The following is a 27,329-nucleotide window of genomic DNA, read 5'->3' as shown; positions in this document are numbered from 1 at the left end:
TAAACTTAGACTTGGGGATTTCTATACTTTAAAAATAATAACTCCCAATTCTCTTTCCATCAGATTCCAATTTCCTATCAAGTTGCAGCCCTGAGGTATGAATGGTTACCGAATTTTCACAAAATTAGGTCATCAAGCAACGAAGAAAAGCCACTCTTGTCAGCCATCTGTGGTGTTAGTTTATTTTACTTGCCCTTTAAGCGGTCCTTCATTAAAGTTTTGTAGTTCTGGGCGCAAGGCGCCTTGGGAGTTGTAGTCTCGGGGCACAGACTTCTGTGGCCCGAGGCGCTGACTCACTGACACTCAATCAGCCCAGAACCAATTTGCTCTCCGCACAGCTATTGGCTGGAAGGCAGCGAGTGCCCGCCCCGCGGCTTGACGCAGAGGCTAGAGGAGGCATCCCGGGGCTGGGCGTAGTGTGGAGCTCACCGCGTTCCCGGTCCTCCGTCCGTGATACAGCAGCGCAGCCATGGCAGAACCGCAGCCCGCGTCCGGCGGCCTCACCGACCAGGCTGCCCTCGGTTGTTGCTCGGACCCGGACCCCAGCACAAAGGTGGGCGCAGAACCTATTTCTCCCGAGTCCCGGGGCCCAGCGTGGTGCATTTGGGGTCCAAAGATAGAGCCGATTCCCCCGGGCTCAGCCAGGCCCGGCTCGGACTGGATTCGAACCCCATTCGACCGCCTGTGCAACTCTGTCCGCCTTGGGCGGGCCGAAGTGGGTTGGGGAGAGGACTAAGGGTATGCAATGGGGGTTCCGTGAGAGGATCCATTTCTTCAGATTGTTTCAAAGCCTGCAGCCCAACTTGCATTAACTTTTTAATTTGGAGATGTTCACTGAAGCCACAACTAACTCAGAGTCAGATTCGCTGTTTGTGGGTGTGCGTGTTCCCAAGGTCAGAAACCGTGGCGAATTAGAAGAGCAATTTCAGAACTAACACCCAACCCAGGTTCCAAGGTCCCTGTCCGTGCCGGCCTCTCCCAGCCTGCAGCATTTCCCCGTCACTGCCCTGGCTCCAGGCTCAACTCCTGGAAGCTAATTTGATCGCTTCGGGTTTAACCCCGCCCAGAATTTCACTTTTCCTTCGCTTCTACGTATGTATGCTCACAGCCACCCTTCTGCCTTGCCTGTGCGATTTAGCACTAGGAGAGATCACAGAATCTTGGAGATTAGATCCAGAAGGATTCGTAGAAATTTCTTCACTGATCTACTCAGTGGAGGACTGACCTGTTGCACATGAAGGCTCTCATCCCTCCAGCTTGCTTAACTTGTCTGTACTAAGAGCCAGTGTAACTAACTCACTGAGGTGTGGTACTTCCGTTGTCAAGATTAGACACAGCAGTTGCTGGGGGATTGTTCATCAGTGTCAGTAAACGCCTTCGTATTTATTCACTGGGCTGGGGAATTTCTAAATTCCTTGAAGATTAAATGTGTTCGGCTCAGTGGATGCAGAGCGTCAGCCTGCAGACTGAAAGGTCCCAGGTTCGATTCAGGTCAAGAGCACCTGTACCTGGATTGCTGCACATCCCCAGAGGGGGGTGTGCAAGAGGCAACATCGATGTTTCTTTCTCATCGATGTTTCTAGCTCTCTATCCCTCTCTCTTCCTCTCTGTCAAAAATCCATAAAATATATATATATTTTTTAAATGTGCTTTATGTAGCCCTCTAAGAGGGATGCATGACTTTGGTCCCTGCTTGCTCTTTGCCCTCAGGGCAAAGAGTCATACACCTGTAATTGCTAAAGCCTCTGACTAACATCTGTTACTTAGGCAAATATATATATACAGTCTCTCACACTCATCTCACTTATATACCTTCTCATAATAATGCTTAGTTATTTCACATAGAGTCTTTCAATATACATTAATTTCCCCGGTAAGTGGGGATTTTATGTATTGGGCTAGTAGTAAAAAAAATTTCAGGGAGATTTATGAAATTTGTTTAGTACACTTCCTTGCATTCTTTTTTTATTTTTTTATTATTTTTTTAATTAAATTATTATCTGTGTACATATCTTACCACTCCTTTTCCCCCCCACCCCCCACTCTCATACATACTCTCCCTCCCCAGAGTTTTCCTTGCATTCTTAATTTACACTCCTCATAATCTAAATTTCTCTTGGTGATTTGGGGTAGTTATTTTTTTTTAAATATATTTTATTGATTTACAGAGAGGAAGGGAGAGAGATAGAGAGCTAGAAACGTCGATGAAGTCCCACGCCTCCCCGGTGTGGATCTTCTCCCTGAGCGGTGCTGTCCAGCTCCTTCAGGCACTCCTGCTGGAGAGGAGCACCTAGTCCAGCTCTTTTCCTTACCCTCTCAGCCTATGGCTGTTTGTTCTGTTGAGCCATAAGACTTCAGCTGCTCAGGGTGATGCAACACCTTTGACAATTGCTTGGGAGAGCGTGCTATAGGCTCCAAAGGGCATTGGCATCACGGTTACTAAGGCCTACACACGCGCGTTAGGCCAAAGAAACTTCCGTTTTTCTGAACATTTGGCTAGTGCTAAATTTAAGCGTGAAGTTTCTCTCTTCTGAAGACTGAAGGGGATAGAGGCAAAAGAGATCTTGGTTTTGAATAAGATGTACTGTCTTACAAAGCCCCGTAGTGACAGTTCTAGAGAAATGAGTGTCTTCATCACTAGAAAGAATCTGAGAGGTAGAAGACACAAAGTCAAGCAACTGTTTTTGCCATTATTCTGGCTTCTTGACAAGTTTTGCTATATCCTGAAAACAGACATGTAGTGACCAAACGTTGTTGGGGGCAGATGTAGAAGATCCATTTGTAGACTTCTTCTGGGAATGGAGTGAACATACTTTTTCCTATTCCTCCTGATAAGTACATTCTATGTAAAACAAACATAGGAGACGGAAAGGTGAGGAGAAGGCAGACTGGCTAGGGGCCTCGAGACCCTAAGAACACCATGGGAGTGCGTTTCCCCGGCTTTCTTTTTGCCTCATGTAGCCCAGACTTGGAGCTAACGAAGCTAGCAATCTGGAAATGCCAGTGGGTACAGAACAAGGAAAGCCTCGCGCTCTCTCCACAGGAAGAGGAAATGGGCAGTATTTCCTGATAAGTTGGAAACTTTTAGACAATAACTGCTCTGCTACAGCCAAGCACCACAGAAAAACATTATGGCTGCAGCCCCCCCTGCACCAGCAAAGGCTGAACGGGGAGTCTGGTCCCCCCAAGGGGCAATAATGAGGTGCCTGACCTACCCCTGCCAGGGTGGAGTCAGAGAAGGCGGAGTAGGGAGCCAGAACTTCCATCTCACAGGAAATAACAAGGTTCCCCCTGTGCTGTGTCAGTGGAGAAACATGGGAAACCTGAAATCCTACCCCAACCCAGCAGCAGAAGTATTTTAAGAAAATCATAAATGAGAGAGTAATGGGATATAAAGAGAGGTAAGGTTTCTATACTTGATTCAAACCGATAAATAATGACACCAAGTGACTGTGATAAGTTATTTATATACAAGGGTGGGCAAAGTAGGTTAATTATAGTAATAAATAATATAATAATTGAATAAATAATAATATAAGAATAAACAGTTTCACATACAACTGTAAACCTACTTCAGCCCACCCTGTATATAACAAAACACCAGAGCAACTACTAGTAAAGCTATTTACAAATAAATACATGTAAAAATACTCTAAATGGAATTATAATAAAATGTCCCAGTGATCTATAGAAGGGCAAAGGAAAAGAAAGAAAACAGTACTAGCCGGTTGCTCAGTGGTTAGAGCGTCAGCCCATAGGCTGAAAGGTCTCAGGTTCGATTCCAGTCAAGGGCACGTACCTGGGTTGCAAGCTGGCTCCCGGCCCAATCGGGGTGAATGTGGAAGGTAACCAATAGATGTGTCTGTTTCACATCGCTGTTTCTTTCTCTCTCTCTGTGTCTCTTTCCCTCTCTCTAAAAATCAATGGAAAAAATATCCTCAGGTGAGGATTAACAAAAAAGAAAAAAAGAAAGAAAGAAAAACAAAAATAAGTAAAATGGCCAACTTAAGCCCTAATGTTTCAACAATTACATTCGATGTAAATGAACCAATTAAGACAGAGTAGATTGAAAAACATGCCCTTGTTTATCCATATATGATGGAATTTATTATGCTGATCATTATGCAACACATGTAAGTTAAGTCAATATGCTGTATACTTAAACTTACATGGTATTATATGTCAATTATATCTCAAGCTGAAAGAAAAATTAAAATATGCCCCAACTACATGCTATCTACATAAAACTCCCTTCAAATATGATAGAGGCAAGTTAAAGTGAAAGGATGAAAATATATTATGCGGACAGTAATCAAAAGAAAGCAGGAGTGCCTATGTAAATATCAAACAAAGTAGATTCCAGAGCAAAAAAAAATGATCGTGGATAAGTACCTGATATAACGATAGAAGGGTCAATGGACTTAGAAGACATAGCAATCCTGAATGTGTTTGTACCAGACTGCAGAACTGCACATCTCTGTGATGCAAAAACTGACCTAATGGAAAGAAGAGATAGACAGATCTACAGTTATAATTGGAGAATTCAGTACTCCTCTTTCAACAATTAGTAGAAAATTAGCAAGTATGTAGATTTAACAACACCTTCAGCAAATAAGATCTAATCAGCAAGAACATATAATCAACATTTCTAGAACACTCCACCCAATAATAACAGAATACACTCTTTTTAGGAGCCCACAGAAAATATTCTAAGGTAGATCATGTCACAGGCCCTAAAACCAAACTTGAACAAATTTAAAATAATCGAAATAAAGAGTGTGTATTTTGACTATCATAGAATCAAGCTAGAAATCAATAGCAGAAACATAACAGGAAAATCTTCAAACAATTGGAAACTAAATGATACATTTTTGAATAATCTATGGGCCAAGAGAATTCTCAAGGGCAAAATTTAAAAAACACATTGGAGAGTTTGGCTGGTGATGCGGGCTGTGAAAGAATTCACAACTAAGACAAGAGGAAACTTACTTTCCTTTCCCAGGGAGGAAAGGGCCAAGCATTGCTAGTCAATACAGGGCAGGGACCACACAGTGGCTTTTGTATTTATTTGTTTGTTTGTTTGTTTGTTTATGGAAGAGGGGCTACTTTATTTTTAATTTTTGTTTAATGTGGCTTTGCACTTTTTATTTATTTTTTGACAGTTTTTTTTTTAAATTAAGGTATTATATGTGTACATATTTTACCATTGCCCCTGTATGGGAGTGGGGAATGGGGCGAGGCAGTGGCTTTTGTTTTTAAAGAGCTAGCAATTACATTTTGCTAAGTGACAAGGAAGGGAGGGGGATTGTGTTGAAGCTGAGCAGATACCAGGGGCTGTCTTGAAAAGTTAGTTTATTTGCTTTCCAGGAGACAGTCCAGCAGATGTCCTCGGGTGGTGTCTTATCAGTGTTTCTTCCAAGCCTGTAAAACACGCTTAGGACAAAGTTATGAAGAGCTTAAAAGAGGCTTGTTTGACGAGTGGGGGAGAGGGGAACTTTCTACTAACTAGAAACTCCTTGGTGCGAATTATCTAAACATTTTCAAGTTATTTAAATGTTTCCCTTGAGTTGTGAAAACAGCAGGGAGAAAGGGCATGAAAGATTGCAACCTTGAGAGTACTGAAGCTTCTCTTGCCCTGAGTTTGAACAGAGGAACTGTTTGAATCAGAGGAACTAACAATCCTGGGGTTTAATTTGCCAGATTCTGTGGAGGCCACAGCATAGAAAAGGAGAGGTCTTTTTCTGTCTTTACAAAAATGAAAGCGAAATATCAGCTAACAGTGCTAAGGGGGAGAATTTATAGCACTAAATGCATACGTTTGAAAAGAGGAAAAGTCTCAAATCGGTCATTTAAGTTTCCTCCTCAAGAACCTAGAAAAAGAAAAGCAAAATAATCCAAAGGAAACAAAAGGAGGGGAATAATAGAGTAGAAATCAATAAAATTGAAAGCAGAAAATAGAAAAAAACACAATTAAACATAGCTGATTCTTAGGAAAAAGCAACAGAATTTAACAAACTGTAGCAAGACTGCCAAAAAACAACAACAAAGATGACACAAATTATCAACATCAGAAATGAAATAGGGAATAATACTACAGACTATGGCTGTCAGAAAGCCAGGCATCAATGTTCAACTGTCTATACATTAACTAGACAATTTACATGAAGTGGGACAATTCCCTGAAAAACACAAAACTGTCATAAACTTACTCAGTGTGAAATAAATAATTGGAATAGCTCTATAACATAAGGAAATCAAATTCATAATTCATTTGTTTTGACAAGAATAAAAACGTGTTCGGAAGCACAAACATAGTTAAGAAACTCATGGTCTGAAAGATACTGTGGTAGAAAAAGACCTGAGCTTAGCATCCGAAAGTTGGGGGCAATTCATTTAATCATTCTGAGTATGTCGCTCATCTATTAAATGTGGATTTTAATACCTACAGGCAGTGATACCTCATACTATGTACCTAATGAAAGTAAACTCCCTAGTGATGTCAGACCCCAAGGCAAATTATTAATGCTAATAATAACCTTAACTCCATGAGTTATTATACTCTCTATACCCTTTTATCAGTCAAATCGAGTCTCTTGGTTCCTGATTTTTAAATTGGACAGTTTCTCAATGGTGTTACAGACAGCAATTTTTACGCTTTTAGGTATTTAGTTTAGGATCTTGTAGCTCCTTGCTATGGTTACCAACAAATAGTTCTGTGAGGGCACTTGTGTGTTTATTCAACAAATTTTACAGTGATTTTACAGTGATTGGATTCTTTATTTATAATGCCACTGTTTAGTTTGGGCACCCAAAAGCAGACTGGAGATAGGGGGTTAGTTCTTTTATTTGGGAAGTAGTCAGAGAAATCTCTGGAGTGGGGAACAGAGGTGATAGGAAGTGTGTAAGAGGGAGGGCATTTGGAACAAAACTCTGGGGAGGGAGGGTATGTATGGGGGGGTGGGGGGACAATGGTAAGATATGTACACAGATAATAATAATAATAATAATAATAATAATAATAATAATAATAGAAGAAGAGTGAGGGCATTTGGAACAAAACTGGGGAGGGAGGGTATGTATGGGGGGGGGGACAATGGTAAGATATGTACACAGATAATAATAATAATAAAAAATTTAAAAAAGAGTGAGGACATTCGGGTTTGGGCTTGCTGGGAAGCCTCTGAGAAACTGGCACCTGCCTCAGAATTGTCCCACTGAGGACAATTGGTTGAGTGTCATTTCTGGGCTGTAAACTCCCTGGCACTTGGGACCTGCCAACCCTTGTGACCAGAAAATACCCTTGGCAGAGAGCCCAAGTTGTAGGCAGTAGGTATGGAAACTTTCCAGATGGTAGACAGAAGGGACAAAAAGTTGTTTTCTCCCTAAACGTTGTTACAATGGTGGACCGTTTGCGTCTTGTTACAGAAGGCACAGTTAATGTTGGTACAAGTGGTAAAAATGGAAGGTGTTTAATACGTACTGTTCTCCTTAGGATTTTCTGTTGCAGCAGACCATGCTGCGAATTAAGGATCCTAAGAAGTCTTTGGATTTTTATACTAGAATTCTTGGAATGACGTAAGTAAACTATATATTGGCGCCTGTAATGTTTAAATATATAGCTTTGCAAATACAGGGAATGCTTTCGAATATATTTTTAAAAATGGTTTCAAGTTTGCTTCATAAATCACAAAAGTCCTTCTGGCCAGCGGTCAGGGGCTGCTGTCAGGGCTTCTGTCAGTTCCTCTGTCCCAGCCAGGCTCGGTGGGCAGTGAGACACCAATACTTGTATTTTCTCTAACTCCCTTCTCTCTGAGAGCTGCCAGTTAAATCCTTAGTATGCCCAGACCCTTTGGATGTTAGAGCCACTTTTAGCCTCTTGTTTACTTCAGAAAAGGTAGAGATATAAAGACCTATTACTTAGAAAATGAATGAGTTTACCTAACACTGGCCACCTTCCCATTTTTATAGAAAATGTTGTCTTTTGCTGAACAGGTTATCCTCTGATCTTGTCATTCTTCAAGTGCATTTGTTTATTATTCTTTTTCAAATTGTAAGAGAAGATTTATTTAGAAAGTTAGTGGAAGTGAGCCAGCTGGGCTGCAGAGGCTCAGGAAATAGGTTACAGAAGCAAAAGCCGGGCCCTTGGAGCTTAGGAGAGAGAAAGGCAAAGGTAACTCTCCTGGAGATAAGAAGCAAAGAAGAAGAGGGGACAGGAAAGGCGTGGGCGGGCTCCGCAGAGCTCATTTTCTGTTTGTTTTTTATAATAAAGATAAAGAGTAAAATGTTCTTTAATTTGCTACCTAGATAACTTTCATTGACATTGAGAGAAAAATTTGGTTAATACAGCATATGTCTCTGTTTTAAAAATCCAGCGAGTTCAGAAAAGTACAAAATGAAATGTAATAGCCTCCCTCTCCCAATTCTCCCCAGAGATAACTGCTGTAAATGATTTATTGTAGTTTATTTATTTATTTATTTATTTATTTATTTCAGGAAAAGTCTTTTGCATATTTAAAGGACAGAATGAAACCAAACTAATTTCATTTGCTATTTGTAGGCATTTGACACAGTATTTCATTCCATCTTCAGAGTAGGTCCATAAAGTAGCTTATGTCCCCATATGAAGGAAGAAGCCAGGGGTTAAACATTAAGTAACCAGCCCTGATTTTGAAGCCAGGTCTGATGAACTCCATCGCTGACCTTGTTTTTAAACACCCCCAAGAGGGGGTCGTAAGGTTGTACTGAAAGATATGCTCAGCTGAGAAAAGCAAGTTTCAGCAGGATCATGTGCTGCATCTCCCACCTGACAGGTCTGCAAGGCTGTGCAGTCTGTGTAAGTGTTTCATGACTGCAGTATTTGAGGTGTTTGATGCTTTATTATAAACAGATAGAGTAAGTCTTATTTGTGCTAAGTCAGTGCATAGATTTTATCGGCCAGGGCATGTTACATACCAGTGATAATCAAAAGATTTCAACAGAATTCTAGGAACTTTTCATTTGTTAGGCTTCAGTCATCCCCTCTTATTATGAACTAGAGGCCTGTGCATGAAATTTGTGCATGGGGCAGGGGGAGGGGTGTCCCTCAGCCTGGCCTGCACCCTTTCGCAATCTTCTGTCCAGGGGATGTCCGACTGCCAGTTTAGGCCTGATCCTGCTGATCCCACAGGGATCAGGCCTAAATTGGAAGTCAGACATCCTCTTGCAATCTTCTAACCGCTCGCCTGCCTGCCTGCCTGCCTGATCGCCTCTAACCACTCTGCCTGCCTGATCACCCCTAACTGTTCGCCTGCCTGCCTGAACGTCCCTAACTGCTTCTGCTTTGGCCCCCACCACTGTGGCTTCGTCCAGAAGGTCGTTTGGCTGTCCAGTTTAATTAGCATATTACACTTATTATTATAGATGAGGTCGTCTTGGAGCATTTAATCCTAATCTAAAGAAAATTATATGCATACTCATACTATCCTATTCCTTGCAAAATAATCTTATACTCTGAATTCACTTTATAGGCCATAACTTCACTGATCTTTTTTAAAACCTCAGGATTAATAATTTGTCTACTCTTTCTCTCATATCAGTCTCTCCTTTTCCACTGGCTTTTCCCTCTCAACCTACAGAAAAGCTTAAGTCGTCTTTATTCTAGGTTAATTCTTCCTCTTTGCTCTCTGGCCCTCCTACCCATCGCCTCCCACCATCTATGGAGGTAGACCACGCTGCTGGTTGACTTGCTCCCCCCCGTTTCTCTCCCAGTGCAGGCAGTCCAGCTTCTGCTGCCCCATGCTGCGGAAACTGCCTCATGGGACCTTTCCATATCTGGTGACCTGTTCCCAATCTCAGGCCTGTTCGACCTTTCTGCAGTATTTGATACTGTTAACCACTTAATTGTGGACAGTCACCTCTTCTGTGTCCTTCCTTCTTCCTTACCACAGATTTTTCCCCTAGGAGTTTTGGCTTAGTAAGAACTCAGTACATTTATTTATTTATTTATTTAAAAAGTATTTTTAAGTTTTATTTTTCAATTATAGTTATTATTTTTTTCATATTTTTTATTGATTTCAAAGAGGAAAGAAGAGGAAGAGAGAGATAGAATCATCAATGATAAGAATCATTGATCAGCTGCCTCCTGCATGCCTCCTACCAGGGATCAAGCCCACAACCTGGGCATGTGCCCCGAGCAGGAAATGAACTCTGACCCCCTGGTTCATAGGTCGATGTCCAACCACTGAGCCACATGGGCTGGGCTATTTTGATTCAGTTTCAGATGTCCAAGTTGGTGATTAGACAGTCATACTTTCAATGCATTTATTTTCTTTAACTGAATGTCTTATACCTGAAAGGACAGTAAAGTAACACATTATATCTTTTACTAAAAATAAAATTTTATTTTGAAGATATCTTTTGCCATTTATAAACAAGTATCATAATTCTGGCTAAGTTTCATTATATTTAAAGAATTGATGATATTTGAAGAAATGATGAATTACAAAAGTTTGCTTTTTAAATTTTTATTTCACTGATATTTACAGATGAATATATGTTGTTTTTTAAATCCTCACCCGAGGATACTTTTTAAAAAATTATTATTGATTTGAGAGAGAAAGGGAGAGAGAGAGAAACGTCAATGTGAGAGAGAAACATTAATTGGCTACCCACCAACCAGGAATCGAACCCGAAACTTGGGTATGCGCTCTGACAGAGAATTGAACCTGCAGTCCTTCGGTGCACAGGACATGCTCCAACCAACTGAGCCACAGCATTGAATAGATTTTTAAAAATGAAATATTTTCATTGGCTTATCTTGCTTTTCCTATTAAAATGGCCTTATTACAGAGTTATTCTTAGTAGAACTTGAAAATTGCTATGTTGATTTTAGCATGAATCAACCTTTCCTGTTGTTAATTCAGGATTGTTGTTTAATTTCAGGCTACTCCAAAAATTAGATTTTCCCACCATGAAATTTTCACTCTATTTCTTGGCTTATGAGGATAAAAATGACATCCCAAAAGAAAAAGATGAAAAGGTAGCGTGGGTATTCTCCAGAAAAGCTACACTTGAACTGACACAGTGAGTATGAGTTTCTGTCTTTTTATATCTATATTTTTTAAAGGCTTGTTTTTATATCCTGTTTCCCTTACCAGCCTAATCCAAACCTGGTCTACCGAACCACTTTGCATTTGTAACAGGATGTTTGAGTGTTTTTTCATGGATCTTTTGGTCTTTGTGTTGGTCTTACAGCATAAATAGGACAAGTGAGATCATTTGCTTTTTAGGTAGAAAATCTAAGACTGAAATGGCAAGATATTTGCCAAACTATAGCTAACAAATGTTTAAGTACTACAACTAAGTCTTCATAAAATGTTGAAATAGGTATTTCTCTTTTTATTCTTTATGTTGTTCTTGTGCATTGTTTTTGTTGTTGTTAATCCTCACCCGAGGACATTTTTTTCCATTGATTTTTAGAGAGAGTGGAAGGAAGGGAGGGTGGGTGAGTAGGGAAGAGAGAGAGAGAGAGAGAGAGAGAGAGAGAGAGAGAGAGAGAGAGAGAGGGAGAGAGAGAGAAGAAAGAAGAGAGAGTGACACATTGATGTGAAAGAGTCACATCTATTGGTTACTTCGAACACTCCCTAACTGACCTACTGGGGCTGGGATCGAACCTGCAATCCAGGTACGTACCCTTGACCAGGAATTGAACCTGCAACCCTTTGGTCCTTGGACCAACACTTCATCCATAGAGCCACCCTAGCCAAGGTTCTGTGTACTCTTTATAACCAAAAACAACATTTGTTTCAGGATATGTGATTTAATGTGCCCCCTGATTCAAAACAGCTCTGGAATCAGACAGACCTAGACATGAGTCTTGACTCTGACAATAGCTCTGTAGCCCTGAACAAGTTATATCACCTCCATCCGTGACATTCTCATTTATAAAATGCAGATACTCTAATATAGCCCATGGAGCTGTTATGAGGATTTTACTGGGCACAGTGAGTGATAGTTGCTTTTGTTATTGCTATCCAGATGCCTGGTTTAGTCTCCTTAGTCTAGTTAAAATCATGCTTTGCCCATTTGTCCTTTCTGTAGTTGAAAATTTAATATTTATAACAGCAGAGATTAGACCGAGTATATCAAATAATATATATGATAAGAATACAAAGACAGATGGTTGCAACTTTCTTTCCAGAATATCTGTTCTGCAGGTCCCTTGTAATTGTGTTTTCCCTCCTTTCACAGCAATTGGGGCACTGAGGAGGATGAGGCCCAGAGCTACCACAGCGGCAACTCAGACCCCCGAGGCTTCGGTATGTTTCCCTATTTGTATATAATATACACAGGCTTGTGTGCTGTTGGCACCGCATTCCTTTTTATGATTGTAAATAATCTAAAGCATGAAGTGTAAGTAATTTATTAGGAGTAGGGTTGTTGTTATTTTTATTTTCACAAAGAATTTTATAATATTTAGGAGCCATTTAATCTCTTAGTCTCAGTCTGAACATTACATCTACTCTCTCACAGTGATTTTGCTTTTCAGTCTCTGTGTTATATTTCCAGTAGGTTTTTAATGTAAAAACGAAAAGCTGTGGTGAATAATAATCTTGATTTTTGCTTAGCATATATTTCTGCCTGAACTAAAACCTTTCAGTCAAGATTGCAGGTTTAAATTGGCTGTTATATAGTCAGTGTCGACCACAAACCCAATAAGTATGAGTAAATGATTATTCTTTTATAGGTTATTCTTAATAGATTGAATAACCTATTCTTAATAGTCTATTTGTAATATATGAGTCAATTTTGGCCTTATTTTCAATAATTTATAATTTAGAGCAACTAATTAATTTATTATACCCAGCCAGTTAGACTTACATTTTTATTCTTTAGTTCAGGGCAGGACAAAAATAGGTTTACAGTTATGAGTACATGAAACAGAGTTTATTTTTATATTATTATTATTATTATTATTATTTACTAATTATTGTATTATTTTCTATATCAACAACTATAGTTCTACTTCTGCTTCACCCTGTATATTATAGTTTTCTAACCTTCTTGATTCAGTCTGTCTTTGGATGCCTTTTGTTTTGAAAGCATTTGGCCACCTGTTGTAATGATTTCTTCCTTCTCTTTGCCTTGTTTTGGGGGTGGTCACCTAAGGTCACATTGGAATTGCAGTTCCTGATGTACATGGTGCTTGCAAAAGATTTGAAGAACTGGGAGTCAAATTTGTGAAGAAGCCTGATGATGGTGAGTTATAGGACATTCACTGAGCACCCATGGGAGGGCACTGTGGTAGTAAGACCCTTTTGGAGCAAGTAACTTTGAAGTGGTCTACTTCAACCGGCTTAATGAAAGAAGAGAGTTGTTGAAAGAATACCTGCTTATTTAGGACCTGAAAGATGGTAGGTGGTTCCCAAGGGACTAGACACAGGATATGGGGAGCCATCAAAGACCTAGGCTCCTCACCTACCCTCGGACCCCACCTTATTCTCTGTCTCAGGTGTTATCTAGCCACCCCAAAATAAGTTCCTTAAAGTCTGCTTTATCTGATATTAATATGACCATACCAAATCTCTTCAGTTAGTAATGGCCTGGTATTTCTTTTTCATCTTTTACAACCTTTGCATGTCCTTAAGTTTTATATATGTTTCTTGAAATAGTATATGTTTAGATTTTGTTGGATTTACATGCAGTGTAATTTATTGTACTTAGATTTGTTTCTGCCATAATTTATTTTTTCAGTTTTCATTTGAAACTCTTCACTGTTTTCCCTGTTTCATTTTAATTTTTTATTTCAATTAAAAGATTTGATATCCAGATATCTTCCCCACAGGAAAAGAACTTGTTCCCTTTTACTCCCATCATGTTACTATTGCCCATTCTTGGATATGATTCATTTTTTAAAGATAATAAATATGATTTCAAAGTATTTGATCACCTTTTCTCCATACGTCTCTTACAGCATTTTTTAGATTTTTTTTGTCCCTTTATTAAGTACCTCAACCCAAATTGTTTTCAAAGGATTTATGAAATAAATTTTTGAAGCTTTGCATGCCTAAGAACCATGCCTTCAGACACAAACGGCAGTTTTGTTGAATATAAAATTTTAGGGTTATTTTTCTTCAATTTTGGACATAGAACTCCATTGTCTTAGTTTTCCAATGTTGCTGTTGAAAATCTGCTGTCTGATTTGTATTCTTTCGATGTTTTTTTTAATTTATTGATTTTTAAGAGAGGAAGGGGGAGAGAGAAACATTGATTTGTTGTTTTGCTTAGTTATGCATTCATTAGTTGCTTCTTGTATGTGCCCTGACTGGGGAGTGAACTCACAACCTTGGCGTATCAGGACGACACTCTAACCAACTGAGCTACCAGCTAGGGCTGATTTATGTTCTTTGGTATATTGTCTTCTGTTTTGTTCTGGAAGGTTTTAAAATTTGTTATTTCTTTCTCCTTGCCTTCTTTCTAGGAGATTACCTCAAACTAGCATACCAGTTGTTAATTTTTTCTCAAATGTATCTGTTCTGATAGATTCTTTTGGTTTCTCATCTAATGTGTTATTTCAGCTATTATAATTTTGATTCCTAAGTTTTGCTTGATTGCTTTAACTTTTCTTTCTTTTTGAATATATTTTTATTGATTCAGAGAGAGGAAGGGAGAGGGAGAGACAGAAACATCAATGATGAGAGAGAATTATTGATTGGCTGCTTCCTGCTTGCCATACACTGGGGATTGAGCCTGCAACCCGGGAATTTGCGCTGACTGGGAATGGAACCATGACTTCCTGGTTCATAGGTCAACATTCAACCACTGAGCTGGGCCCTTTAACTTTTCTTGTTCTTATTTCATATTGCTTATATTTCATACTAGCAATATGAATTTGTGCACGCATAGGGTCCCTAGGCCTGGCTGGTGATCAGGGGTTATCTGTGGGGCGGCCAGCAGGGCGATCAGGGCCCTCGTTTGCACCTGCCTTGGCCTGGATCTGCCTGCTTGTTGGCCCCACCCCCTGCCACCACTGCCACTGGTTGCTGTCTTTGGGGCGACCAGTGGAGTGATTGGGGCCTCCACTCACACCCAACATGGCCTGGCACCGCCTACTCACCTGTTCAACCATCCCTCCATGGTGCCGCTCTTCCCGCTCTCTCCACTGCTGGCCACTGCCAGCACCGCGTCACCAACACTCACCATTTTCCATGCCGCCCCCTAGTGATCAGCGCATGTCTAACTCCCAGTTGGTCAAACTCCCACCCTTGGACACAATTTGCATATTGGACTTTTATTATATACGATTCCTTATCACTTTTACGTGTTTTAATTGTTCTTGGTCCATTGATCTAATATTTGTTCTTCTTTTTGAACCTATAATCCATTGTTGATGATTATGTTCCTCAAATTCTTGTTATTTTGTTCTTAGAGGGAATATTTTTTATTGCAAATATTAGTTATCCCGGCCCATCAGGCAATGTGAATGAGGGGAAAGCCAGATTCTTTACAACCCAGTGACAGGAAGGGGGGCTGGGCAGAAACCCCTAGGCACTGAAAATGACAAACACCTCACACTCCACAGACCAAGTCTCTCGGTTAGATCTTCCTGCTTTGTCCCTCCAGGACGAAATATTAGCAGTATTACTAGGAGACATTCCTGAGATTGTCAGCCCCTAAGCCTGGCTGTGTGGAAAGTGAAGGCTGGAGGGGATCAGTCGGTTCCCACGTGTTTTTCTCATTCCCCACAGGCTTCTGTGTGGGGTACCATTACTCCTGAGGACATCTGAACCATTCCACGAACCCTCACCACTTCCCTCCCCCTAGTGTGGGGTGGTGCTGATGCCCCAGCCACTGGGAGGAGCAAGAATCAAACTAACAAAACTCTTCCTGTTTATTCTCCACAGGCGTGATGGAAAGTACCCCCTTCCACATAGACCAGTTAAAGCAGTCGCCCTACCTCATTCCCACATTTCCTCTCCACAACCATCACCCAAGGGGTTCTTACTTTTCCCCCTACTTGCTATGTTCCTCTCGGGTGATTTTGGGAAAAGGAACTAGAGATAGGAGTCAACTAATTCAGCATCTTAGTCCCATAAATTTCCGAGGTCACATTGTTCCATTTAAGCCAACAGCTCTACTTGCTACTTCAATCTCAGTTATGAATTCCTGTGAGAAAGAACTGGATCAGCGGACCTTGGGTTACCCAGAGTAGTCTTCACAGGGTTGTATGATTCGAGGATCTGGGTCTTTGGGCTGTGGGTGAGCCATGCCCCCTGCTCCCTCGAGCACCTCCTTCTTTTCTTCTTCCTCTAAAATAAGACAATTTCTGCCCTAGCCAATTTGGCTGAGTGGATAGAGCAACAACCTGTGAACTAAAGTGTTCCAGGTTCTATACCAGCCAAGGGCACTTGCCCAGGTTGCAGGCTCAATCCGCGCCCCCCCACCCCCCACCCCACCCCGTCAGTAGGGGGCATGCAATTTCTGTAATGACTCAACTGGTAGCATGAAGTGATGTTATAAAGAGGAGAGATTCACCTGTTACCTAAAAGATGTATCCACAGTTTATTTCATTATAGTATATTCCCAGCTATGTATAGAAGTTGGAATATTAGTCATTCCAAAAAACATGCATTTGGGCAACAATGACAACAGAATTTTTGAAAATTAATACTATAAAGAATGCAAATTAAATTTGAAGTAACAAAAACCTTTTTAAAAGTTTTTCAGTCTTTTTAATAATGAAAATCATTTCATTTTACAGGTAAAATGAAAGGCCTGGCATTTATTCAAGACCCTGATGGCTACTGGATTGAAATTTTGAATCCTAACAAAATGATCACTATTATTTAGATCTGTGAGAATACTGCTTTGAGATTTCCATGAAGATACTGTGCGAGTTAGAAAAGAGAGACAGGGAACCTGGATATTTTCGGATAACAGAAGCTTTGAGGACTGATGGTGCATTGTCTTGTCTCAATTCAAATTATTCTCAAGTGCATTTCCCTCCCTGTTTCAGCTGTGCTTTCCACCGACCTGACCAGTCCCTCTAGTTTTAAAGTAGTGCTTTGCCTTGTGTACTTGAATGTGGTTGTAGAACATTAGTTTTCTAGGTAATGATTAGAACAGTTCCCTTCAGAGGCTGCATTTGCCTTCTCCCTCCCAACATGACTTCTCTACAAGTCTGTCTTTGAATCATCATTTTTAAAAAAACAAATTTAACATGTTTCCTTCTGGGGTTCAGACCTCAGAAATAACGTTTCACAGCGGAAAGTAAAGAGCACTGACCAAAAACAAAACTTTATGTGCACTTGAAATAGAATAAAGTGTTTATTTTACAAGAGAGAAGGCACTCTTGGGAGGAATTCAGAATCATGCTAATGAGGATGCTGACAGAAAGACTAATTTCTTCTTATGTATAAAATGCTTTTGAAATTCAAGGACTAACCTCTTTATTTTGGGGGTGGGGAGAAGGGTGGGAAATTTTTTCCTGGATTTGCAAACATCAGATTAGGTGGTCAACATGCTTTATCTTGTTTAATCCTCCCAACTATCCTGTGAGAAAGAACACAGGCTAGACATGTAAAATAACTAATTAATGGAAGGCGATACAAAATAGGCATGAGTACTCAAAATCTCATCATCATTTTTAGCATTCAGATGTACCTCATAAATGAGTACCTCATAGGACGTCCCCCACTCGCCTCCTTTGTAAAACCTTCAGTGACTTAGCATTATCCTCTCCGCTCTCGGCCTGAGAACCGTGGTGAGGGAGGGAGCAGTGTAGGAAGTGTGTAACCCTCAACTGCTCTGGGGATGCCCCGTTGCTCGGTGTGAGTGGTGCTTGTGTTACCTGTGAAGAGCCGTACACTAAGGTCTTTCAGATGCCGGTAGTCATTTAGGATAAGTTATGACCAGTGTCAACTTAGGTATCAGAAATCAGCTCAGTGGTCTTCTCTGCCATGATTGACATTCGATGGATTTTAAAAAACCAAACTGATTTTTAAAAAATCTCTTCAGGCCCAGAGAAAAGAGCATCCAATTAGTTGAACTGCATTTCGGTTTCCTGTAGACTGTGGTGGAAGGTCTTTGGGTAGGCCATGCCAGCTGTGCTTACACTGCTAGAAGCACTTGGCATTTCCTCCTTGGATGGAATGGGTTTATGTGAGCAACTCAAACAAATGGCAATACTTATAGACTGAAATAAAATAAGCATTTAAATAAGACTGTGTTTAATTTGTAAACTCTCCAGCATGTTCTTTCTTAAAAGAGGAAAAAGGCTGCCCTCAGGGAGTAGTGCAAGGATGTGAAGGAGCTTGCAGGCTTGCTCTGAACTGGGAGTTGATGTAATTCTGTGTATCCTGCAGAGCAGATAGTTCCTATGGATAACGAGGGGTGGGAAAGGTGGGAAGAGGGTAGGAAGGAAGGAAGGAATAAAGGGTTGAAGGAGAAAGAAGTATAAAGAAGAACGGCCACATCAAAAGGCGAGTTGTGGGAAACAATGAAGACTAGTTTCACATGTTGGGTATAACATCAAATGGGCACATTATTAGATTCATAAATTCAGTTGTTTAAACCTTATTTTCACAGAAGAAGCCTTCTGTACTTGCTAAGAAAAACTTGTCAAAAGATAGCCCTTGCTTATTCTTAAACTCATCCTTCTATTCATTGAAAAAATACCTATTGTATCACCAGGCTTTGCTAGCAATTAGGACAATTCACTTCCAAATTAATCTACCTGAGAAGTGGTGATACGAAAGGGTTAAGTTGATCTCAAGGAGTTTTTCTTATGGCCATGTAGTACTCCATTGTGTCTAAGAAATATATGGTTTAACTCATATGTGGAATATAAAACAGAAACTTACGTACACAAACAGCAATGTGGTGGTTGCCAGAGGGAGGAGGATGGGGGAAGGAAGGGGCCCTGATAAGGGGTGACAAGAGAAGATTTGACTTTGGGTGGTGGCACATGGTCCTATATATAGATTTTATAAATTAGTAATCCATACATGTAACCTTTAGTTCAAGTAGACCTGTGGTTCTCAACCTTTCTAATGCCATGACCCTTTAATACAGTTTCTCATGTGGTGGCCCCCAACCATAAAATTATTTTTGTTGCTACTTCATAACTGTAATTTTGCTACTATGTTCTCCGATGGTCATGACCCACAGGTTGAGAACCGCTAGCAGGGTAGCCTAAGACCATCGAAAAACAGATATTTACATTACTATTCATAACAGTAGCAAAATTCTCATCCCATCAAAGGCACGCACTGTTAACATGTTGTCACTGGCGTTAACCCTGATCACCTGGCTGCAGTGCTGTTGTCAGGCTTGTGTCCACAGTAACGTTTTTCTCCACCCCCACCTCACTTCCATACTTCCTTCCATACGTGCTCTTTGGAAGGAAATGGTATGTGAAGCCCACACTTAAGGTGTGGGGCGTTCGGCTCCTCCTTGAGGGGAAAATGGCTTTCTACCTAATGAATACTCACTGAGACGTCACAAAGTTTTTCGGATCATTACAATAATAAACCACATCTCTGCCACTCGTCCACTGAATGCCAGTATTGAAACCTAACCAAAGATGCCCCACAAGTTTCTGAAACTACCTCTAGGGGTCAGTACTGCCCTGTTGAGAATCACTGGTCCTGTCCTAGACTCCCAATTCTAGTTTCTATAGAGTGTGACCTTAAAGCATTTACAAAGGAATCTGAGTTCAGAACCCACAGTTTTATGCTTTTCTTCTTACATATTTTTGTTTGCCACTAGTTCAGCATTTATTTTAGCTATTTGCAATCCTCATGTTCAATTTACCTTTTACATAAACTCATTTTATTTTATTAAATTATGTAGTTATGAGAATAACTGGCTTGAACATGTTGGTAATGGAAACAGCTGACCTGAGAAGCACACCGCTCATCAGGGAAGTGGAACTGCATGGGTGTCCTGGAGCGGGGACAGCAGGTACAGGTAGCCTGCCGGGACATTGGCTCTTACCGAGGAAATGATGAGCCAGGTTCATCCAATCATTCGTCAAGTGGAAACTGGTTAAAAGAATTCCTACTGAAAATGCATCAGTTTGAGCCCTAACCGGTTTGGCTCAGTGAATAGAGCATCAGCCTGCAGGCTCAAGGGTCTCAGGTTCGATTCCGGTCAAGGGCATGTACCTTGGCTGCGGACACATCTGGGGATGTGCAGGAGGTAGCTGATCGATATTTCTCTCTCATCGATGTTTCTAACTCTCCCTCTCCCTTCCTCTCTCTAAAAATAAAATAAAATAAAATAAAATCAATGAAATATATTTTTAAAAAGGAAAATGCATTAACTTGAGTCCTATTAATATTAGCAAAGATTATAGAATATTTTAATGCATCAATTTGAGTCATTGATATTAGAATGATTATAGAAGATTTTTTAAATGTCAGTATCTATGACTGCTGTAGATGTAATGAAATAGGCACTTTTATAAACATTATCCTAACTGTTGATACACTGATTTTGCAATATGTTTCAAGAGTCATTACAGACTTTAAAATATTCATCCTTTTATCTGGTACTATTGTTATTTTCTGAGAAGTCTGTTTCCTAGGAAATAATCAGATTGTAGTTTTAAAATTATATCCAATTTGTTGCATCCATCATTATCCAGAATAGAAATAAATGTATAAAAACGAGAAATAAATTAATTATTCTAACACCCACATATGGTAGAATATTACCTATTTTTTACACCAGTAAATTGTATTCTCAAAGAATATTTAAAGATGTGGAGGCCTGGCCGGTGTGGCTCGGTTGGTTGGAGTGTCATCCATATACCAAAAGGGCTCTCTGGGGTTCGATTGCAGGCCAGGTCCCATACCTGGTTGTGGGGTCAGTCCCAGTTGGGGCACATATGAGAGGAAACCTATCGATGTTTCTTTCTCCCATTGATGTTTCTCCCTTCTCCCCGCCCCTTCCTTCCTCTCTCTAAAATAAATAAAAACATATCTTTGGGTGGGATTTAAAAATAAGATGTGGATAAATAAATGCTCATGAGATATTAAGTGAAAACAAAACAAAACAAAAAAAAAACCAGTATGGCCGAAACCAGTTTGGCTCAGTGGATAGAGCGTCAGCCTGGGGACTGAAAGGTCCCAGGTTCGATTCCAGGGCATGTATCTTAGTTGCGGGCACATCCCCAGTATGAGGTGTGCAAGAGGCAGGTGATCGATGATTCTCTCTCATCGATGTTTCTAACTCTCTATCCCTCTCTCTTCCTCTCTGTAAAAAATCAATAAAATATATTTAAAAAAAAAAAACAGTATGCGAACTAATGAACATTTGTTCTTTATTATTTTTTTTTTTTAAGAAACAAGTATATAAAGAAATGACTAGAAGAAAATATACTAGTACCAAGTACTGATTGCTTTAGCTGCTGGGATTACCAGTGATTTTATTCCCTTCTTTATGTTTTTCTGTATTCTCCAAATTCTCTAAAATGAGCAAGTATTTCCTTTTATAATCTGGAAAAGCTGAGATATATTGCTTAACTTGCTAACATTTACTATTTTCACCTTTTGAGTAAAATGAAGTTGTTTTGTTAATCCTCACCTGAGTATATTTTTTTCCATTGATTTTTAGAGAGAGTGGAAGGGAGAAGGAGAGACACACAATGTGAGAGAGACACATCTATTGGTTGCCTCCCGAATGCCTCGGCCCAGGGCCGGAAGCCTTAAACTGAGATATATTATATGCCCTTGACCAGAATCAAACCAGGGACCCTTCAATTCGCAGGCCGATGCTCTATCTTCTGAGCAAACTGGTTAGGACTAAACTGAAGTATTTAAAATGAACATGTTGCTATCTAAATTTCTGTTTAAGATGGTAACATATAATCAAGATTAAAAGATGCTCTTATATTATTTTAAATGCTTTACATGTTTATAAAGACTTAAGATTCTAAACAAGCATATTCAATTCAGTGACATTTAAACTATTTAAATTTTAAGAGTTGAAACAGGTCATTGATAGCCCATGAAGGAAGTTGGCATTGTCTTTTTGTCCACACTACCCACTCTTAGCTGACTTATTCTGAATGAACTTTTTGTTGTTGTTACATTCATTTTGCACATTAAATTATAGTCTGGAATTGTACCATAAGTACATGGTACAGTTTAGGCACAAGCACCACCCTGTGTTTATTTAGGAAAGTGCCAGTCATGTATCTTGGAAACCATTGTAGCATAGTCACCTACCAGAATTTGAAACAGCCTCGCTATTCCCAGGATGGTCTCTGTACCAGCAGCATCACATCACCTGATGCTAGTTAAAAGTTAAGACTTTCAGGCTTCACCACAGACATACCGAATCGGAATCTTTACTTTCAGAGGATCCCCGGGGGATCGGTGTGAATAAAAAAGTATTGTTGTACAGGCTCCTTTTTAAAGCCACTAAAATCAGAGAAGTGTATCCAAAAATAGGAATTATTTTCACCCTCCATTATAAAAATAGTAAGACACTCAATTATGGTAACGAATATAAGGGATATGTATCTAACCCACAAACTCAGGGGTGTAAGAAGTGGGTTTTCTAATTGCACATAATTAAAGCCCCCATTTTCTGAGGGGGTCAGTGGAAACAATCTCAGTAAACTCAGGATCTTTCCTGAGGCTTTTCTCTGAGGTAAAGTCTTAGGTTCCTCTACTGTCTAGAACAGTGGTGGGTACACTCATTAGTCAACAGAGCCAAATATCAACAGTACAACAACTGAAATTTCTTTTGAGAGCCGAAAACTGACTTCTGCGCATGGGCCACGAAGTTTCAATCACTCTGTATTTGCCCGCCTGCATGTGGTATTTGTGGAAGAGCCACACTCAAAAGGGGCTCGAGAGCCGCGGTTTGCCGACCACTGGTCTAGAAGGTTGGAAGAAGATGGGCATCTGATCTTCCACAGGTAAACCACCCTATTGGCATTTGCTAAAATGTCAAGTACCCTAAATAGTCCTCTGTTGTAAATCTGTGTAGCTTGCTGTTAGACCATCATTCATTCTCACTGTTGAGGCTACTTCAGGTCTGGCACCTCCCTTGCTGCTTCATTCATCTATTTCCATGCTATGTTACCTTCAGGGAAATCTTTGGGGCTCAGACTTCTGCACCACATTTCCCTAGGGAGCACTGGATCATGCTGCTGCTCTGGCATCCCGTGAGACCATGGGAAGCTAACCCTGAGGTTTGTATACGGTCCTATCCAGTAGACTTCTCTCGCAGCCAGTTCTTCCCAGGCATCTTGCCCACTTCCAGGGGTCCCACCCAGGAAACCAAATACAAGGGCCCTCGCCTTTTAGATCTCCAGACTCCCAGATTGCAGAACTGGGACTTCCCTTTATTTAACCCACAGGTGCAGAGGAAGGGAGAGCATCTGATCTCCCACAGATGAGCCATCCTGTTGGCATTTGCTTCACAGGGACTCACCAGGTGGTGGAGCTCTCCCTCCTGACTCCCTCCCCAACCCAAAGTATGTAGGTTTCCATTTTTAAAAGTCAAAGGCCTTTTTTCTTTTTAACATCCCTAGGCCTATGTTGCAGCTGCCTGAATGAGGGAAGGCCATGGGTTATAGAAATGCAGGGAGAAAAAAATAATATTTGAAAATATGCCACCTGAACCATGGGGAAAAGGATTTATATCCCATTATTATGATAGAGGAGTGTGCTGAGCATGACTAGGAGCACACAATCATATTAAGTGTTCTCATAGAGCAAGAGGCTGGGAGTAGGAGGCAGATCCTACAGGAGAACATTAGAGTCCGAAGAGCAAACTGCACAAAACAACTGGAGCACGGGGCAAAGGGAAATGTCGGCAAGAGTAAAATAGGTGTAAGCACAATCCTAATTACCCTAATCTGGGCTACTAGCGGCAATGGCAGCATCTGAACTAGTTTGAAGAGTCCTCTCCAAAATGGGTGGTTCTCCTAATTTGGCAGCATCAGAATCACATGGAAGGCCTGTCACCCCGGAGTTCTGACTCAGTAGGCCTGACAGGGCTCTGGAATCTGCCTTTCTAACAAGTTCCCGGACGCTGCTGCTGCCGCAGGTCAGAGACCCCACTCTGAGAACAGCTGCCCTAAGAGTCACACTCTCCATGGGTGGTTTGCAGGTTTAATTCTACAAAACCACTGTGACATCGATCTGTTCTGCAGCCCTTCCGACATCCCTTATCCTTTCACTTGCAGGCCCCCCCCCCCCATTAACACGTGCCTCCTGGCTAATTCCAACCTTCTTTCCAAGTGACATAAATGACTCATCTGTTTCTGATAGTCCCCCCTCTTTGCATTTCTTCAGAGCTCAGAACCACTCCTGGCAATTTTCCTCTACACTCGTCTGTTCCTCCTGGTGTACTATGTGCAAACCCGGTCCCATTAAGGACATATTCTCCTAGGTCCCCAGCATTTTTTTTCACCTGCTTTCCTTGCTCAGTAAGATCGGCAGGAATATGACTTGTAAATGGACTGGAGACCAGAGAGTGAGGATTTAATAAAGAAATCAGGATTTAGCAAGATACCTGGATAGAAACTCAATATACAAAAATCAATATACATAAATTTTTAAATGACTTTATTTAAAATAGCATCTAAAACATCAAGTTCCTAGGAATAAATCTAGTGAGATTTGTAAGACCTCTATAAACTAGAACAATAAAATTTTAATGACAAATTTAAAAACAAATAAATGAAGGGATATGCCATGCTTACAAATTAGAAGAATCAATAACCAGAAATAAGTTATCTCTAAATTGACCTTTAGATTCAATGAAATCCCAGACAAACTCACAGAAGGATTTTTATGGAATTTGGCAAGCTGATTCTAAAATGTCTATATAAATGCAAAGGACCACACAGGCATGGATAAAGTGATAAAGCAAACTTAGATCTCTTTTTCCACCAGATGTCAAGACTTACTATAATGCTAAATTAAGTAAGACAGTGAGGTGTTGATATAATGATAGACATATAGATCCAAGGGAAAGAATAGAAAGCCCAGAAACAGACCCTCAGGTAATGGATACTAGATTTATGAGAACGTTAGCACTGCAAAGCTGTAGGTAGAGGACGAAGTTGTAGGTAGGTGCTCAGGGAACAGGCTCAGAAGGGAGGCTCAGAAGGGAGGTTTAGTTGGAATTGCTTTCAGGAGCCATGCCTCTAAGGGAGTGAAAAAGCCGCAATCAGGCAGGAGGACAGGTTTAACCAAAGCAGTGGCAACAGAGGCCTCCTCCAGTTCCACAGGGAGCTCTGAAGCTGAGGTGGTCTCTTAGAAATGAGGCCAGGGACCAGGCCTGGCCTTTGTACCCCTACAATGACCAGTTATTTGATGTACTTGCCCCCAAAGAGGGAATCTTTTTTATATATTGTTAGAGAGTGAAAATGTTGAAGCATACTTCCAGAGAGTCTGTGGACTGTGCCCCAGATAGAGTTATCAGTGCGGACACCAGGCCAGGCCTTGAGATACGATACATAGGCCTTCTTTCAAGGGCAGAGCAGGACTGACTCCGTTTTGTACTGTGTCTTCCATCTTGTATAAAATGTATCAACTACCCAACCCACCCTTAAATCAGCCAATAGAAATAAAGAGGGAAGTAACCCAGTGTAACCGGACCCTGGCCCTCACCCCACCAATCAGAATGAGTCAACTCAGTGGTTCGAGCATCACCCCACCACCCAACCCTAAACCCTATAAAAAGACCACACTTTCAGAGCTCGAGGCTCTCTGCACCCTGCCGCTGTGTCGGTAGAGATAGGGAGACCAGGCTCCAGTTTGAATAAAGGCTCTTTTGCTTTTGCATCGGACTCAGCTCCCTGGTGGAACTTGGGTATCTTGAAGTCTGGGCATAACAATATATATATATATATATATATATATATATATATATATATATATATATATATATATATATATATTTGATTTTTTTACAGAAAGGGAGAGAGATAGAGAGTTAGAAACATCAATGAGAGGGAAATATTGATAAGCTGCCTCCTACACACCCTCATCCCCACACATTGGGGATGTGCCTGCAACCAAGGCACATGCCCTTGACTGGAATCGAACCTGGGACCCTTCAGTCCACAGGCTGATGCTCTATCCACTGAGCCAAACCGTTTAGGGTGAGGGAATTTATCTTGCGTAAGGCAGCTTCCTTCTGCCAAGGAAAATTCCTGGGGAGAGACCATATAACACAGTAAATACCCCAAATAACTGAAAGCAGATACTAAAACTGGTATTTGTACACCAGTGTATGTAGCAGCATTATTCACAAAAAGCCAACAGGTGAAACCACCCAAATGTTTATTGATGAATGAATGGATAGACCAAATGTGGTGTTTGCATACCATGGAATATTATTCAGCCTTAAAAAGGAAGGAAATTCTGACATATGCTACAACATAGATGAAAATCGAAGATATTATACTAAGTGAAATAAGCCAGACACAAAAGGATAAATAATGTACGATTCCACTTATATTACATGAGAATGGTTTCCAAAGGCTGGAGGGAGCAGGAAATGGAGAATTATTGCTTAATATGTACGGAATTTCAGTCTGAAAGATGAAAAAGTTCTGGAGATGGATGGTGGTGGTCAATTCGAAACAATGTAAATATATTTAAAGCCACTAAACTGTATACTTTAAAATGATTAAAATGGTAAATTTTATCTTTTGTGTATTTTACCACAATGAAAGAAATCAATGGGCCTCATTGTGTCGCCTGGTAAGTGTTCCCCTTGGAAAAGAAGGGCCTCTAGGCAAGCATAACCTACAGTTGTGGCGACAGGAAACAAGTTCTCAGTGGATAATTGGCGCAATAGTAGTCAGAGGGACTGCTTATATTTCCACCCCCAACTCTTGGTTTCTGGCCCATATAATACTTGTTAGGAGTACAGCATGAACGATGATAATTGATTTAAGGGATATAATGTATCTGGTGGGTGGCACCTCGTCATTGCAGGGTATCATCTCCGAGCTGGTACCCCAGCTGCATCTTCAAAGACCATTTCGTGTCTGTCTCATAGCAGCAACTTCTGGGTGGTCAGAGTGTGATGGATCCAGAGAGTTCCATGGTTCTGTGCTCACTACTGAACCTCCTTTTCTGTAAAGTGGACCCCTTGGGCTTCCATCACCAAGAGAAGAACATACTCCAGGGAGCTACTGCCCTTCTGGCCTGAATCCCAGAATGGGACACATGGAGCAGAGACACCCCAGGTGTCCCACGGCCTGCAGCAGATGATCTCAGCTGATGTGAATGAGCAAGACATAAATGCTAATTGTATGCCAATGACATTTTTGTGGCTATTTTTTGCACACATTTAGTGGCAATAACTGATTG

At 40.7% G+C, this 27,329-nt stretch overlaps 1 protein-coding gene across 1 annotated transcript; it reads left to right on the top strand.

Annotated features, from left to right (window-relative positions):
• The first annotated feature begins 240 nt into the window (after positions 1–240).
• GLO1 (glyoxalase I) lies at positions 241–18,173 on the top strand. The gene is made up of 6 exons (XM_084890719.1): positions 241–553; positions 7,493–7,575; positions 10,921–11,061; positions 12,229–12,296; positions 13,147–13,236; positions 16,739–18,173. Exons 1-6 carry the CDS (start codon positions 470–472, stop codon positions 16,825–16,827), a joined length of 555 nt encoding a protein of 184 aa, XP_084746845.1. The 5' UTR covers positions 241–469; the 3' UTR covers positions 16,828–18,173.
• Positions 18,174–27,329: the final 9,156 nt, after the last annotated feature.

The sequence above is a fragment of the Pipistrellus hanaki genome (genome assembly GCF_964339955.1).
Source record: "Pipistrellus hanaki genome assembly, chromosome: 7".
Classification (NCBI taxonomy): Eukaryota; Metazoa; Chordata; class Mammalia; order Chiroptera; family Vespertilionidae; genus Pipistrellus; species Pipistrellus hanaki.
This window is presented reverse-complemented; position numbering and strand designations above follow the sequence as displayed.